This window comes from Sinohyriopsis cumingii, chromosome 11 (genome assembly GCF_028554795.1).
Source record: "Sinohyriopsis cumingii isolate HCF-2022 chromosome 11, ASM2855479v2, whole genome shotgun sequence".
In the NCBI taxonomy this organism is placed as follows: domain Eukaryota; kingdom Metazoa; phylum Mollusca; class Bivalvia; order Unionida; family Unionidae; genus Sinohyriopsis; species Sinohyriopsis cumingii.
In genome coordinates this window covers 111,490,043-111,506,857 of record NC_142971.1, presented here as the reverse complement: position 1 = coordinate 111,506,857, position 16,815 = coordinate 111,490,043, and the positions used below count along the sequence as shown (strand labels likewise).

General features: G+C 34.7%; 1 protein-coding gene across 1 annotated transcript; it reads left to right on the top strand.

Annotated features, from left to right (window-relative positions):
* The first annotated feature begins 2,909 nt into the window (after positions 1-2,909).
* On the top strand, positions 2,910-14,635 carry LOC149789301 (uncharacterized). The gene is made up of 5 exons (XM_089975504.1): positions 2,910-2,918; positions 7,502-7,571; positions 8,406-8,603; positions 11,788-11,980; positions 13,205-14,635. The coding sequence occupies exons 2-4, from the start codon at positions 7,549-7,551 to the stop codon at positions 11,909-11,911; spliced, it is 345 nt and encodes a 114-aa protein (XP_089831630.1). The 5' UTR covers positions 2,910-2,918; positions 7,502-7,548; the 3' UTR covers positions 11,912-11,980; positions 13,205-14,635.
* The last annotated feature ends 2,180 nt before the right edge of the window (positions 14,636-16,815 follow it).

Here is a 16,815-nt window from a genome sequence, read left to right as displayed (position 1 = left end):
TACAACCATTGGGACTTTAACTTTTTAAATTAAACAGACTAAACTGAGATATGAAAAAGTCTCCGGTAGCTACTGAATTAATTCTTTCTTGGTTCATCTCAGTCGTTCTGTCAGCATATCAGTTTTATCACAGTATCCCCCCCCCCATCTTTCTCTGCATGGATGCAGACATTGTTGTATATGAGACAATCAGGTCTTCGAGATCGCTAGCGTGAGCTTCTGTCAACATTTGTGGGTGACACGAATCGCCATCGTACAATTGGTTTCTGCTTTCTCCTTGGAAACGTGAGATCGCTTCGTCTTGATTTCAAAATTTAATTTGACTAAGTTTTACACACTGCTCTTTAAATTTCACTGAGTGGCTGTAAGCCGTCGTTCTAAATTTTCAACAAGTGCGCTTTGCGTCTCTCAAACGTGGCAATAATTTTCGGGACCGAAAGAATTTGTTTTGGCGTGAATCTGGACTCTCTTGGTTTTGTGGCAAAAGTGCACAGCGTTGATTCAGGCTCACTTACATCGTCTTCGATATCGCTGGCATGAGCTTGAGCTAACACTTCAGGTCGTGTGAGAGGCGATACGGCACGTCGTTGTCTCTCAATTTCTTCTAGCTTCTCATTGGAATCGTTTGATTTTATTTCAGAATTTAATCTCAGTTTTACACGCCTGTATATAAGGCGGGTGTCTTAAAGTCAGATTATTCATTCAGCTCTCATAAGATCAAGATGGAAGAATCAACACAACTTATCTTACTGGTTAGGTATTTAGCACAACAGACCGTTTTTGTCATCAGAAATTTAGAGAAAGTCATTCTAAAGTTTGCTTCAGAGAAGACGACGGACTACTAATCCTTTGTGAATTTTTGTTGTGATTTTCAAAAAATGAATATATAAAAATATATAAAAGAAACGTGTTTCCTTGTCTTGATTTTGTGTGTGTGTGTGTGTGTGATTTGGATTTTTAACGTAGCTTTAACATTTTTTCAGTCATATCGCTACGATGTCTGCAGTGTGGCAGTTTATAGTGATGTCTAGCACTGGGGCATCATGCCGCAGACATGTGGCATGATGTCCCACCCAGTCACATTATCCTGACACCGGGCCGAACAGTCCTAACACTAACCTCTTAATGCTGAGCGCCAAGCGAGGCAGCTGTTAGTACCATTTTTGTAAGTCTTTGGTATGACTCGGCCAGGGATCGAACCCACGACCTCCCGCATCCGAGGCGGACGCTCTAACCACTAGGCCACCGGAGCGGTCTGATATTTTTATATCATTGAAAAAACACTCACAGGTGCACACTATTCTATCACGATAAAGCAAAGGGATTGTGTGTGTGCGCGTGTCTGTATGGAGTGTTGGATGGTATAGGTATGTTTGAATAGTATGGTTGTAAGATTTCGTCTCTTTTTAAAAAAATCTAAGTTGCCACAATAAGTTGTGTTTAGCGTGTGCATGGGTATTTGATGGTAGAGGTGGTGTGTCGGATAGTATGTTTGTTGTGATACATGTAGTTTGTTTAAAGACCTTCCCTATCCAAAGAATTATCATCCACATTACATTAATGTAGCATAGAGGTATGCCAACATTCTTTCCATTGTGCATGTTTTAATTAATTAATTTTTTTTTGGGGGGGGGGGACACCAGACAGATCGCCCCCCCCCCCAATTTTTGTCTCTCTCTAGTGTTATCTAAAGCAGTGTTCGTCCAATTGTGGGCTTTGTCCACAGTGTCGGAGTTCCTTCCCCCCTTTTTTGTGATCTGTGCCAACATACTCGTGTGTGCTATATGTGTTTTTGCTATATATTGTGTGCATGCTATATATTCAGATGTAGGGAAGGCAGTCTGAGTCAAATTATATCCCAGTTGTCTTATCGTTTAATTTTTTTTACTTAAAAATTGTCTAAAATTTTGGATAATTTATTTTTGTTTTTATTGAAATTTTTGCATTTTGTAGAGAAAACGGTGTTTTTCAAGGGTTATAAAAGAAAAAGATCCTAATGTTTCACATGCTTGATCGTAGTGTATTGTTTTCTCTTTGTATCTTAATTGCTGAAAAGGCTAATCCCGAGCAAGAAGCCGCAATTTTCTTTATTCGTTTATGCATCCCTTATTTGCGGGGTGTTAGTCGACTCATTTATCATTAAAGATATAAAAGTTCCAAAATGGTTTTATTTTTGGGTTAGTCCCTAAAATTTAGTACGGGTAACTTTTGGTTATTTTACTAAATTTATAGTTTGTCTCCGTACAGTTGTTCCGTTTGTCCATTTCCAGACTTGGGTTTTCTGACACTCTTCCGAAGGCCTTTTCACATCGCGTTTCGCCATGTGACATAACACTCAGGCGTCTGTGCGTCATACTTCTCCCACATGGAGGTTCCCTGTATCCCTTAGTTAGAAAAGAGTGCAAAGGACATAATACTGTATCGGTGCTTTATTATTATTATTTAGTGCAAACAGTTACTTAGTATTGCGTTGTTGGTTAGATTTTATTGTTTTCTCTAAATAGTCTGCAATAGTTTGGTTTAGTATATTGGTACTGTGAGGTGAGAGATGAAGGCCGGGCTCCAGTCCATATATGACGCAACTCGCCCCTCCCGCATCTCCCCTCTCCCTGGCCAAGACACACAACCTTGAAAAGTAGACTTAATGTTAAAGAGAGGATTTTTTTATACGGAGTAGATAAAAGAAAAAAAACAGAAAAAAACGTTATATAATTATTTTTTATTACTTGACCACAAGATAAAATAGTAGTTGTAATGTAGTCAATTGTTTTTTTTAAACCACTTTGTTTTCAAAATTTATGTTTTAAATGCAAACAACTTCACTTTACACACGTCTCTCTCTCATAAGTACATAATGAGTGCCTCGTAGATGATGTATAGACCGATATGATTTCCGCTGTGCGCGCGCAGAGTGGTTGGTAAGAAACGACGATAATTAAGTTCCCACAGCGTTAAGTCGGTCATAATTTTACACCGCATTTTCAGGTTAAAATCTTTCCCTCAACTCCTGATCTTCTTTCAAAAGCCACATTAAATATTTATATATAAAAATACCCAAACATATGTCCCGTATGCGCGCACACACTGGTTGGCAAGAAACACGATAAACAAGTTCCAATTGTTTACAGTCGGTCACGTACCTCATAACGTACTCCACATTTTCAGGTTTTAAAAAAATTGCCTGTATTCCCGATTTTCATTCAAAAGCCACATCAAATATTTATAATTAAAATAAACCAAAAACTATCGTATAATCTGTCAACATGCCTGTCAGTTGCTGTGCTGTTTTGGTTGTACCGACTGATGTATACCTGGTCAAAGTTTAATTTTTGCAGGTTCCCGCACAAAAGTGCGATATTTGAATAATTGTGAATAATTAAAGGTATTACTTGGTACTGTTGCATTACACAAATAACCAATGTATCATGTCCACACTCAATATACTGTTATAAATCAAAATCATATATATGATAAAATGACATTCTACTGTATGTTGTACCAAACAGGCCCGGCCATATGGCAAGGCGAACCACCTTGTGACCCGCGCTTTCAGGATATCAAATTCGTAATGCAATTTTCTTGCTTGGGGCCCCACTCATTGCTTTTGCTGCCTTGGGCCCCACACATCCTAGGGCTGGGGCTGGTACCAAATATATTAATTTTCATGTCTTAACGTAAAATTCAAGAAAGGTGTGCATCACGTTAAATAAGACACATGCTATAGTAAATTTCATACAGGTCACATATGCGCATTTACTCATATAAACTTTCATGACACAAGGTATGTTTATGTCCAAAATAAACTTAAAAACGGAACCCTTTAAGACCTATATGCTTTCACACAATATACAAATTGTAACTATTATTTTCTTACATTTTTTTTTTTAACAAATCATATTTTCATACTAAAATCTGCCACTGCCTGGATTTTCCCCCCATCCTAGTTAGTTGTCTTTTTCTGCCTAATGGAAAAACAACAAGCTCAGCGTGTGTTTGTGTGTGTGTGTGTGTGTGAGAGAGAGAGAGAGAGAGAGACTTGAGTTAGAAGTTGATGAATAAACATAATTTAACTAACCTTTGAAAGAATCGGATAACCTGTACTTCTTCAATTATCTATATCAAAATGATTTTCTAATCACTTCACTATATTTACTGACATATATTTCCTTCAAATAGATGTGTACTTGAAAGTCATTGGGCAGACATTTCGAAAGATAACCCAGTAGAGTCCACCATTACAGACGTGAAGGCAAATATTATAGTTGATATTATTCTTTGTGTCAGCTACAACCTTCCAAACTGTTTTTTATTCATTGCAATACTAAGAATAAAATTTGGGTTAGCTTTTTATTTTCACTTTTGCTTCAGATGTTTGCTTTGTAAAACCAAAATAAAAAGAAAGATAAATTAATCTGTTTCCATCCCACCTCCTTTGTTTGTAGGCTCGCCAAAACTTGTAATACAATTACATTGTATACAAGGGATGTGATGTTGTCTCAAAGTGACATATCTGTCTCTGTTAGGTACACACTCATACATTCTCTCAACTTAGGATTAAGTTAAGTTAATGGCCATATCTGATTAATATGTTTTATAGTTCGTCCCACGCAACATTAAGAATTTTATCCTATTTGTAACTCGATAAAGGTTCAGGTCATCGTCATTAAATGTAGCTAATAGTATCTCATTCCTTCTGAATATTTACAGAGTTGGGCAGTTTTATTTCATTGCAGACCTTAGAGCCCGCCATAAAAAATATTTTTAAAAAATTTAAAAATAACAATTCAGCTATGTTTTATAAAAAAGGAAAACAATTTCCGAAATTGATTTGTGCCTCTAACTTAGCTGGTTTACTCCAGTACTTTAATCGCTTAGTACATTATATATTGAGGTGGGATGGTTACAGATGGGACAAAATTTGCGATGCAGTATGGAACAAACTAAAACCATATAAAACCAAGCACTTTTGCAATCTTGTTATTTATTTCCTGAGACATTAATGCAAAGAAATAAAATTTGATAAACTATTAGGTGCCTCTAATTTTTAGATTGAGATCCATATAAACAATGAAAAGTTTTATCTAACTAATATTGCATCCACTCGCTTTCTTCATCTGAATAAAATAGACAATACACAAATAAATGAATAAATTAGTGAAGGTAGAGGCCTACTCATCATCGGTCTTGAGGCAAATCCATTTCGTTCGGGAAAAAACATGTGAACATACTGTTTTGAGCATATTAACACCTTAAGATATGCACATTCTTTCTGTTGATGGAATGGTGTCATCTTCACTTGGGTGCAATTTTCCTTTTCGTCTTTTCATATATACAGAGGCAGTTTACAATCTGCTACAACAATAGTTTGCTCAGGTTTACAAAGATGCAGCAGTGTTAATTTGTCACAATATATGTAGCTTTAAGGATTCATTGTACAAATAAGCGGTTTCAATAGAAATAGGAACATAAAAAGTGGGAACAGTATATTAGTCATACTATAAAATTGTTGTGTCAAAATTAAATTTAGTGAAATATCCAACTGGAACTAAATACTATACAACCAAGATTATTTTTAAGCTACCATTTTATATTCTCCAAAAATACAGATGTTCCTTTTATAAATATTAGTTTTTTGTTTTAGCTGACACATATTTGTTTTATCCAAGGACCACAGAATGTGCATGAAAGAATTTATATTATTAGCCGTTACTAAAACATTGATTCAAACTCCATTGTGTTAAAGATACGATGATCTGATCATGGTGATAATGAAGGTGTTATAGGAGAGGTACATAGCTGAATTAGAGAGGTCTCTAATTAATAACTCTACAATTCATTTATCAGTTTGTTGAACCAATGCCATATCAGAGGGATCTCTAATTCCATTAGAGAGCTCTGCAATTGAATTAAAGATTCTTCTATTCACTGTAGAGGTCTCCAATTCAGTTAAAGAGGTTTATAATGAAATTATAGACAGCGATAATTATTAATTGACATATCTAATTAAACTCTCTAAATAAATAGAGAGGTCTGTATTGAATTGAATATATGAAGAAGAAAAACCAGCTGCCCATAATAATGATGATCATTATTTACATTAAGGACTGTTTGATTTTTTTTCTTTGATTTTGATTTATTAAATGACAGTAGGGTCCTAGGGGCCCGAATGGTTTAAAGCGCTTACCTTGACCGATCACTGTCATCTCACCTCTATGCATGAGGTTTCAAGTCTCCTCCAACTGCAAATGTGTTGATGTTGTTGTTGTATGGTTTAACATCATTTTTCAGCACAAGATAGGCTATACATGGTGGCTAGTATAAATGGTGGAGGAAGAACCCGGGAAAGAACCACCGACCCACAAGAAGCTACTGGCAAGCTTTCTTATGTCATAACCTCAACTTAATCTGTTGTGGTTGATGTAGGAGATGGGGTACTAATATTAGTACTAGTAGTTTCCCGAATCCTGTGGATCGGTGGTTCTTTTTCTACCAGTTAATCTGACCGCCTCGTATTATCATATGCTGAAAATGGTTTTAATCCCAAAACAACAATACGAAAAAACAGTTACTAGAAATGTTGATGACATCCTCACAAGTAAACGCACTGAAAAAGAAGTTACGTCTCTTCAGTGACTCTTGCTCTCCACACGTACTTACTAAAAACACTTACCACTTATGCTGCCTTGTACTTACTGTAGGGTAAAGTTACATAAAATTATGATTGAAACTTTTGAAAAAAATGGATGTAATTCTCATCAGTGAAACACCAGTAATCACGTACGAATGTCGTACAAAAAAAACGTAAGAAAATTCTGGATGTACATTGTTTTGTGAAATGGTGCGCAGGTACTAAACTGGGTCAAAAAATGAACACATCGAATCTAATCCTACGTCTAGTTCGATTGTGTTTATCAACATGCATAGCTTTCATTATGACATAACAGTTAATGACATCCAATCTGAATTCTACTTAATCAAACCTTCAGGTTGATCTTGTCCAAAAACATTCACATACTTTAAATATTTATTTAGCCACATGTATTTCTCAGGGGCATTCAAATAATGACGTTCCAAATGAATATGGTTATATGAAATTCCAAATAAAGTGAAAAATTGCCATTTAAAGGCACGTAAAATCCAATTCTAAAACATACATCCATTACATAAGTACTCGGTGTTGAACACTTACATGGCCTGTATGACTTTTACGACAGTGGGGACCACAAAAGATTTTATCTCTATCTAGCCCAAATTTTAGTACTACTTTATGTTGTAACTAGGACTTTTCAGTACTTCTTATATGTGACTATTTGTTAATATTTCTATGCCCAATCACACTGAATAATTTTTGTTCCTGATACCATATTAGACCACAAACTCAACTTTCAGTGTAACTAAATATTTAAACCATAGATATTGAGCATCTTCAAACAATTATAATCTATTTTTGAACATTAAATGTTTTATTCATTATTCATGGTATAAATATCATATATTTCAGGCAGATGTCACAAAATAATAAAAGGAGATTTTCAAGACAGCTCATTTATGTACTGCTCATTTCATTACAGGTATTTACTAAAGAACTAAAATTGTTTTTCTTTTCTTATTACCTGGCATAGTGATAATTTGTTTATTTTATTACCTTAGTGAACTTAACAAAATATCCAGGTGCTAAGATAAAGGTAACAGAGGACTTTTTGAATTTCTGTAAATTTGTGACAAGAGGAATTAGTCACATCTAAACATTAATCTATGTAACATGCCATAAAACTGATGTAAAAAACAACGCACAGTGTAACAATAATACTATTACTGAAAAAATATTAAAAATGACATGTCTCCATTAGGGGTGAAATGAATAATTGATACATCAGTGTACTGTCATGGAATTGTATAAATCCCTTTATGTATTAAATATATGTACTCGGGTTTAGTTTTTTTGTACAAGGATACCCGAAAACAAAAAGTTCAAATATTCCAGAGTAACAATATTGTTAAATGTTAACTTTATTTTCTAACAGAAATGGCATCATCAACAGGGTTATTGTAATACCTCTTTCAGTCCTATACTACATCTCCCTAAACCACTGGGTCAAAATTCCTAACTTTACCTTAAATTGCCAATAGGGAAATCATTAATGATTTCTGTACCTGTCATGGGTCAAAGGTGGCTCATATACAATATAAATTTCATTAGAATGACATATTCAAATATTTTACAGCTTTTGATTATGTCCTCCAGGTTACTGCTTAAAGGACCTTGGATGGGAGGAGGGATAAGTACTTCTAGGATTGGGGTGGGATTGAAGTATGCCTTAAAAAGTATGGGAATTTTCAATAGCAAGCCATTTCAGTCTTTCTGTTTTACATTTTCTCTTTTTTTTCTTTTCTTCTAATGATAGCAATCCAATGACCCAGGGCCCCAAGTGGCTGAGTGGTCTAAAGTGCTCTCCGTTATGGATCACTGCCATCTCACCTCTGTCTGCACCAGTTCGAGTCTCAGAAAGCTTGCCAGTAGCTTCTCGTGGGTCAGTGGTTCTTTCCGAGTCTTCCTGGGTTCTTCTTCCACCATTAATACTGGCCACCATGTATAGCCTATCGTAAGCTGAAAAATGTCATTAAACCCCACAACAACAACAACAATCCAATGACCCAAGTCATCCTGATTTTGTCCCGATCATATCTGAATACACACCTTCTGACCATCTAGGATCTAGAAAGTTCAGTGCATCCAAGATTTAAACATAGAAATCAAAGAAAACAAAACTAACAGAATTTCCATCAGAAACTGTGGATACAGAATCCGATAGCAAAACCATAATTTATTTCACTGAGGATGACAATGAAAGTGAGATGCACACATATCATCTTTCCTATGCTGTGAGATAGTCCCTTACTATTTAAATTCTAAGATTTTAATGAAATTGTGAATTCTTTATGTATTTAATAATCTGTAAATATGTATTGCTCAAAATTCCATAAATATGTATTGCTCAAAATAAAATGAATTTTTATTATCTGTTTGATGTATTGCTCTATACTCGGTCAAATGTAAATGGTAAAGGGAGATAATTTGAATTGAAACAATTATTTTAGATATTTATCACAGCATATAAAAGGTGGCCTTGCCCTTGGAAATGTAATCTCAGTTTTGGAAATGGATTCACGCTTAATATTGAATGTTGAATTTACAATGAATATTTCTGGATTAATTTGGAACTTCCATTCTTACAGTCATGTTACCACGTGAACCTATGGCTAACATTCATTCTTTTAGGCAAGGTATGATCTGCAAAAAAATTTATATTGAACCCCTACTGAGGTAGAGACCATGTAGCCAACTTTGCACGCACACACACATATATGTATGTCTGTGTGTGTGTCTTTGTGTGTTTTCTAGCCCTCTAATATTCTGCAATTTTCTTACTACAGTGATAGAATTTCAATGGCATTTGGTTTCTCAAAGATTCATGAGTTTTTTTCATGTATGCAAAATGCAACGCAGACATTTAATCTGAATGTGCCTTACTCATATGCTGTCTTTTTTTGTAATTTGTGTGAATTTTGTTCATGACATGTATGCATGCAAAAATGGGAAAGTTTTAAAGTTTTTATTACCATCATGTCTTATTGGTCATGTTTTTTGACCAACAATTTTAGTGTTATTTAGGGAGTCCCCATCAGGATTAGAGATGTGGTACATATCTGATTACAGTGAAAATGATAACTACAGGTCCTAGTATTATATCATTTTTATAATGTGAATCTGATAAAAACTATGATTTGTGTACAGTATTAAGAACTTGTAAAATACATTTGTTAGCTCTGTTAAAATCATGTGGCAATCAACACAACAAGTATAATGTACAATTGACCTGCATTTAATATTTATTTGAGTTTGCTGAAAACAGAAGTTTGATTCCAGAAATCATATATTCTATAACAGAACCAGTCCATGTTGAATTCTAGAAATAGCTTTTGACATAAATCCCTCTTACTGTAATGTCTGAAGGATACCTCATCCTCTTGAGCTGTATCACAGTCCTCCTTATCATCAATCTCTATGCCAGCATTTGCCAGGACATCCTCTTGAGCTGTATCGCAGTCCTCCTTATCATCACTCTCTATGCCAGCATTTACCAGGGCATCCTCTTGAGCTGTATTACAGTCCTCCTTATCCTCAGTCTATATGCCATCATTTGCCAGGACATCCTCTTGAGCTGTATCACAGTCCTCCTTATCATCATTCTCTATGCCAGCATTTGCCAGGGCTAGAAAGGGAAGAGGTAGAGGTAGGGATGAAGTAAGAACAAGATGTGGTGCAAGAGGAAGGATATTGGGTCAAGGCAGTCACCACCAAACAAAGACAAGAGGCACTACATGTAATCAATAGCAGATAAATCGTAGCAGGGAATTACTTATCTTACACAGTTCAACATTAAGTTTATCTTTATTATATTGGAATTAAACAATATCTTGCCACCTAAAAGGACAAAATAATGACCTATATATCAAAATCTACAATGTACATTGATCCAGCTCTGTTCCAGGTACCATCTGTACTCACTTATAAGTTGAGTCAAACTGCAAACAACAAAAATCCTGATCTGCTATAGACCATATTGTGACTGCATATGGCGCTACCATATAGGCAAACTAGGCAGCCGCCTAGGGCGCTGATTTCAGGAGGCGCATTTCTCCAAATCAACAACAGTTTTGAAAAATAAATAAATAAATTTCAGTTTTATTGAGGGTCGTTTTTTTATCCTGGTTTATTTCATGCAGGGACAAATACTCGGGTAGATTCAGTCTTATGTTTGTTGGGCATGAAAAGACAAATGTACATTATGTTTATGAATTTTGAAATTGATATTTTTTTGGGGGGGGGCGCCAGAATCTAACCTTGCCTAGGGCCCTGCCTGCATATCAAGGTCTGTGTTGTTTGTTATACTGAGTACTCCTAACAACTACACAGACCCTGATATGCAGTGCATTATGAACAGGCAGATCTGGGTTTGTGCAGTTTGCAGTTGGTCTCATCTTATAAGCAAGCATATACAATAATTCACAGTTACAGAATATGCATTAATTCATATCAATGTGCCACAAGAAGTTTGTAATCTTGGTTAGACATGGCACATACAGCGGGTGGATAATATTCCCTTTTCACTGTTTAATATTACATGCTTTGCAGAGTAACATCTGTTCATATGTACAGATGCTGGAGGTCACATGTTAAAACCCTGGCCAGGTAACACCAAAGATGTATAAAATGGTACTAACAGTTGCCTCGCCTGGTGCTCAGGATTAAGAGGTTAGTGCTAGGACTGGTCAGTCTAGTGTCAGAGTAATGTGACTGGGTGGGACATCATGCTACATGTCTGAAGCATGATGCCACAGTGATAGTCATCTCTACAAACTGTAACACTGCAGACATGATAGCAGTATGACTGAAAATTGTTAAAGCTACATTAAAAATCCAAATCACACATTTGAATGCAGTACATGATATGATGATCTTTATATTATCTATTTTATCATCTTAATTAAACACGAGAAGTAATTCTTCTCTTGATCATACATTTTCTCTTTTCCTGTACCATGTTTTTTTAAAACTCTGATACAGTGACACTTATTTGTTGTGACTGATTTTGTGAAAAAAATTGGTTGTTTTTGCCTGTTAATTTACAGCATAATGTTTGTATGTTCAAAATGTTTATGACAATATTTTTGCATGTTATACCAAAACTCAATTTCATACTTTTCTGGATATATGACGGACAGCAATAGAGAGGGTGTCAGTGGAGCAGATGAAAGACATCCTGTTGTAGATGATGGAGTGTCTGCCCTTGAACCAGTAGAGTGCCATTCAGAGGTTACCATCCTCCTGAGGGATCTCTGCCCCTAGACTGGTGTGTATGGTGCAGGTGGCAACAAAAGTAGCAAGGATTTGATGCAGCTGCATTTAAACTCTTCAGTAAGGTTGTAGCTACAGTATTTCTAACATAGCTGATCATCTTTCTAGCTATCAAGCCCCACCCCCACCCCTCTTTAGAAGCAGAGTGTGTGTGAATACAATTTTATAAATATTTAAAGATCAAACTTTTGATGTAACCATAATGTCCTTAAGACCATCTCGTGTGTTGTTATGAGTAGCCTTAAGTCCCTTTGTGACCTTTCATTTGTAAACAGTTCTTCACATCACTATCTTTTGGGATTCACGTGATAACCCAAACTGTTCCCCAAATGGCACTCTCAAAATGCCACCACTATTTGAAATCTTGCTTTCTTGTAGAAATGCCTGCTCTTGTATTTATCTCTTTTTTTTTTATCATTAAAAATTTGCAAAAAATAAATGGAAAATATGAGAGTTTTGAAGCCATAAGCCTGTAACACTAGAATTGTTATTGTTTATTTTCAGCTTGTTCCCCCCTCTAAAATGCAATGAAAAATTGACTTAAATGACAACTGAAAGCAAGGCTGGCCCTGTGTCCAGTGATGTCAGTGGCATTATGTTCCTATACTGTAGGATCATACAGCTAATAAATGAGCAGAATTCAGGCATGCAGCATAATTTTTATGACAAACTTTGACCCTGAGTTTATTATCTATTTTTTGTTTTAATTTTTTGTAGTGTCTGTTGTAAGCTACTAGTCAGTTCACAATTCCTTTCTCCATAGGATTTACTCTTGCAAGTTGATTGTGTCAAGAGAAGATTTTCCATTATTCATCCTTCATCACCTTGCTTCACTTATGCATAATCTGAATACATTCTAAATAATTAAATCTTGAGGATGTTTCCCAATATGGTATCTAAATATTTCTATTATAATTGATGTTCACTTTGAATATAATTTTACATAAGGAATTATGTTCTATGAGCAAAAACATACGTTTGGCTAAATACATTTTATGTTCCAATCTGTCCAAAAAGTGTTTTCTCTCTTCTCTCTCTCTCTCTGACACACACACACACAAACACACACACAAATAATTCAAATAAAAGTACTGATAGATACAAATTTTGTTCCTATTACATAATTAAAGGACCAAGAGCCTTGTATGGAATTAAAGATTATTTAGTACAACGAACAATACAAATATAGTTCTCTATGCTTGTTTTCTTCGTGGATAACTGAGCCAGGTATGCAGATATATTCTAATACTTTTTCTTAACAGTCATTCAAACTTTCTTTGTCAGGACATGCAAGTTTGGTGCTTGATGAAGCAGTGTAAACATGAGATGTGCTGGTCCTGTCAGAAGTTCTTATGTGGAAGGCAAGACATCACACAGCATATATATTGAAAGTCAGTGCTGTGACAGCATGATCAACAGTGGAGTTTGTATGAGTTGTTATCCCCAGTGTGTGGAGGATGATCAAGGAAAAGCTCAAAGATGTGTTTGGCCGATGCACTGGCTATACACCATCCAGACATGCCTTGTTTCTGTGAAAGACAGGCTTCTTTATGACAGTGTCTCAGATTGGATGAAGAATAGGAACCAGATGTTTTTTTCTTCTTACATTAAGCACAGTGAATTCTCTTGTCTGTTTCATTCCCACAGGTTCCCTCTGCCTTTTTCACAGATATTGCTCTTATTAGTTGAGAATGTGGGAATACAGACCATAAGATTTGTGGTACATAATCAGTAACAAAAATATTAAATATTCAAAATGAAAAAGAGATATTTGCTATTTTAGTCAAGTTTCTACCTCAAAGTTTTCCAAGTTTTTGACAAATTTTTACATTTTTTCATTTGTACTTCTTTAGACTAAAACTTCAGTAGACTGTTAAACCTGGGATGTTAGGGATTATATTTTTTTCCTCATTCCCATTGCCGATACTTCTACAAGTATACTGGGTTGGCATGTAGGGTGTATGGAGTGCAAACGTATCTGATTATTAAAAGGAAAATGGATACTGATTCTACATTCAAAAGGACAATGGATACTGATTCTACATTCAAAAGGACAATGGATACTGATTCTACATTCAAGTCATGCATTCTACCCATTAATGGGTTTTTCAACTATGAGCCTAAAGGAACGTTTCAACCGTAAAAAAAAGTTTTAATAATCACTGGAGAACATATATTTTTTTCTTCAGTGGAGCATATGTATTCTTTTTTTTTTTTTTTGCAATATAGCAAAGATTTTTCAAATGAACATGATCTTACCTACTGAGCAGACCTGGGTACACGTGTCCAAAATGTCTTTTCAATGTAGTTTTGGTGATACTGCAGGACAGCTATTGAAATTATCAACCCAAAGATTTGGGACTTGGGTCCCTACTGAATATGTTTAAAAAGTTGTTATAGTTTTGGTGAAGTATGTTGTTTTTGTTGTTATAGGGTTTAACACCATTTTTCAGCACAAGATAGGCTATACATGGCGGCCAGTATTAATGGTTGGTGAAGTATGTGTTGTTAAAATTAGTAATACCTAGGTCTTACCAATGCTAAATCAGGTAAAATACCACAAGGTGTAGATAAATTTAACTTGATAGGCATACGTGGCTGTCATATTTTAGGTTCATGTCAGTAATAGTTTTTCTGATTTTCATGTGTATCATAGATTTCTCCTAACATGAAAATCAAATCTTTTTCATAAAAAATAAAGATATTCCACCAGTTTAGATTTGTTTGTGGTTATGTTTTATTTCTTATATGACTGAACCAATTAATTGAATTGTTTGTGTAAGCATTCATTGTTTGAAAGACTGTATGTTTCAAGCATTTTCTGATCCCAGTAATACAAAGCTTCACTTTGCTTGCTCAAAAACATCGTCAGCATGGATATCATGGTTGTGTGTTGCCATGAAATTCTTTATCTGTGAATGTACGAAGCAATTGTCAGTTGGGCTACAATAATATGCCTTTGGCCATATGGCAATATCTCATGGTATTTTATGTTGTTATGATATTTTGAAACATCATATAAAATGATAACACTAGTACGCTTTATAGCAATATGATATGCCTTAACAAACAAAAAAACATGTACTGGAAAAAAGCCTAAAGAGTGTCTTTAACATGTACTGGAAAAAGCCTGAAGAATGTCTTTAACATGTACTGGAAAAGAGCCTAAAGAGTGTCTTTAAGAAATACAATGAAATTGGATGACCTTAATAACAACTTTTAAATGTCTTAGTACAGATGTAGCTACATGTACATTTAACTTGAACTTACTGACAAAAAGTTTTTCCTTAGGTTTTTAGATGCTTGTTATGAATATTGGATCTTGGAAAATATGTATAATTAAGAATTGTTGTCAAAGAAAGTGATGTCTTTAAAGTTAAAACGAAAAAATTAATATCCCATTTAATTCATTTGATTAATTTTTTTTAAAAAAAACACATTCCAAAGGTAACTTAGTCAACTGATAGAAAACTGGGTTCATAGAGAGTCTACAATTGTCGCCATTGCTTTCATTTTAAAACTTTGTACATTTTGGGATTTTTGTTTCATACCACATAAATATGAGCAAAATATCGTGATATGCTAAAATTGAATCACAATAATGTCAGGCAGAGTGATATTGTGATATATCGTTCCAGCCTTTGTTAGTTTATTTGTTTATACAGTATATATACAGATATGTTGTTTGAATGTCTCCAATTCTGCATTACTCCTGTATAGAACATATATGATAATCCTCTTTGAGTCACAAGTATTTCTCCATGAACTTGATATGAATGGTAACAAAATAAAGGATGTTATTGTGTTTGTATTTGGTGCCTTTCTAATGTAAAACTTAATTGCTTGTAAAATTAACAAGCTGTTTATGTTTCCAACATGTCTACAGTTTACAGCAACTACAAATTTTAATATATGTTTATTATCCATAGTCAAGGCAAGATAATCCGATGCAATTGATGAGTGGGCAAAAACATCTGGAAATGTTTTTTTGTCACAAAATGTTTTACATTAATTTTTATGTATGCATGTACTATGCAGTACAGAAACAAGTTTTTAAATCAATTTTTAACAATCACTGAACAAATTTATTGCCTTTTTTCTTCATTGGAAAACAGTTATTGCTTTTTTATTGCAATATAACACTACTGCAAGTATCCCAACACTCACCCCCTGCTGGACACCCAGAAAATAAAAGGGTCAGAACCCAAATCCATTTCATTGTATTACTGTGCTAACTGAACATATAACATATTATTTACAAAAAAGTCCATGGTAAATTGAAACAGATTTTTTCCTATTGCTTTGACCCCTTATACAGCATACAAGGAATTAAACTAAAAAATGTATACACTGTAAGAGATTCATTAGATATTGGCCAGATAACTATCAAATTAAGATATTGGCCAGATAACTATCAAGTTCAGATATTGGCCAGATAACTCTCAAGTTCAGATATTGGCCAGATAACTATCAAGTTCACTGAGTCTTTATCCAGCCCATTTGGACATAGGAGAAACACACACAAAGGATGTAACAATATCCCCATGGGGCTTGTTTAAAAATGGGTATTATTATTATTACATGTATTATTATTAGTAGTAGTAGTATCTAGGTGCATCTAAATCAAAGTATAATCTAATTTTGCTTTTCAGTTACATGGTAAAGAAGCTCAAGATAAATATACATGTTGACCTAGATTTTGTGTAGAAAATACATTTAAACTTAAAAATTTCAATGTTGAAATATCTGCAACAGAAGCAAATAATGCATTTTTGGTCAAGTGAGCCAATATTCCATATCTGGAATATCCATGAACATAGGTCATTTTCCAAAATCAGATTATTAAGAAACTCTGTTCCAAGAGGGCATATCTTTTGAGGCCATTTTAGGGGTTG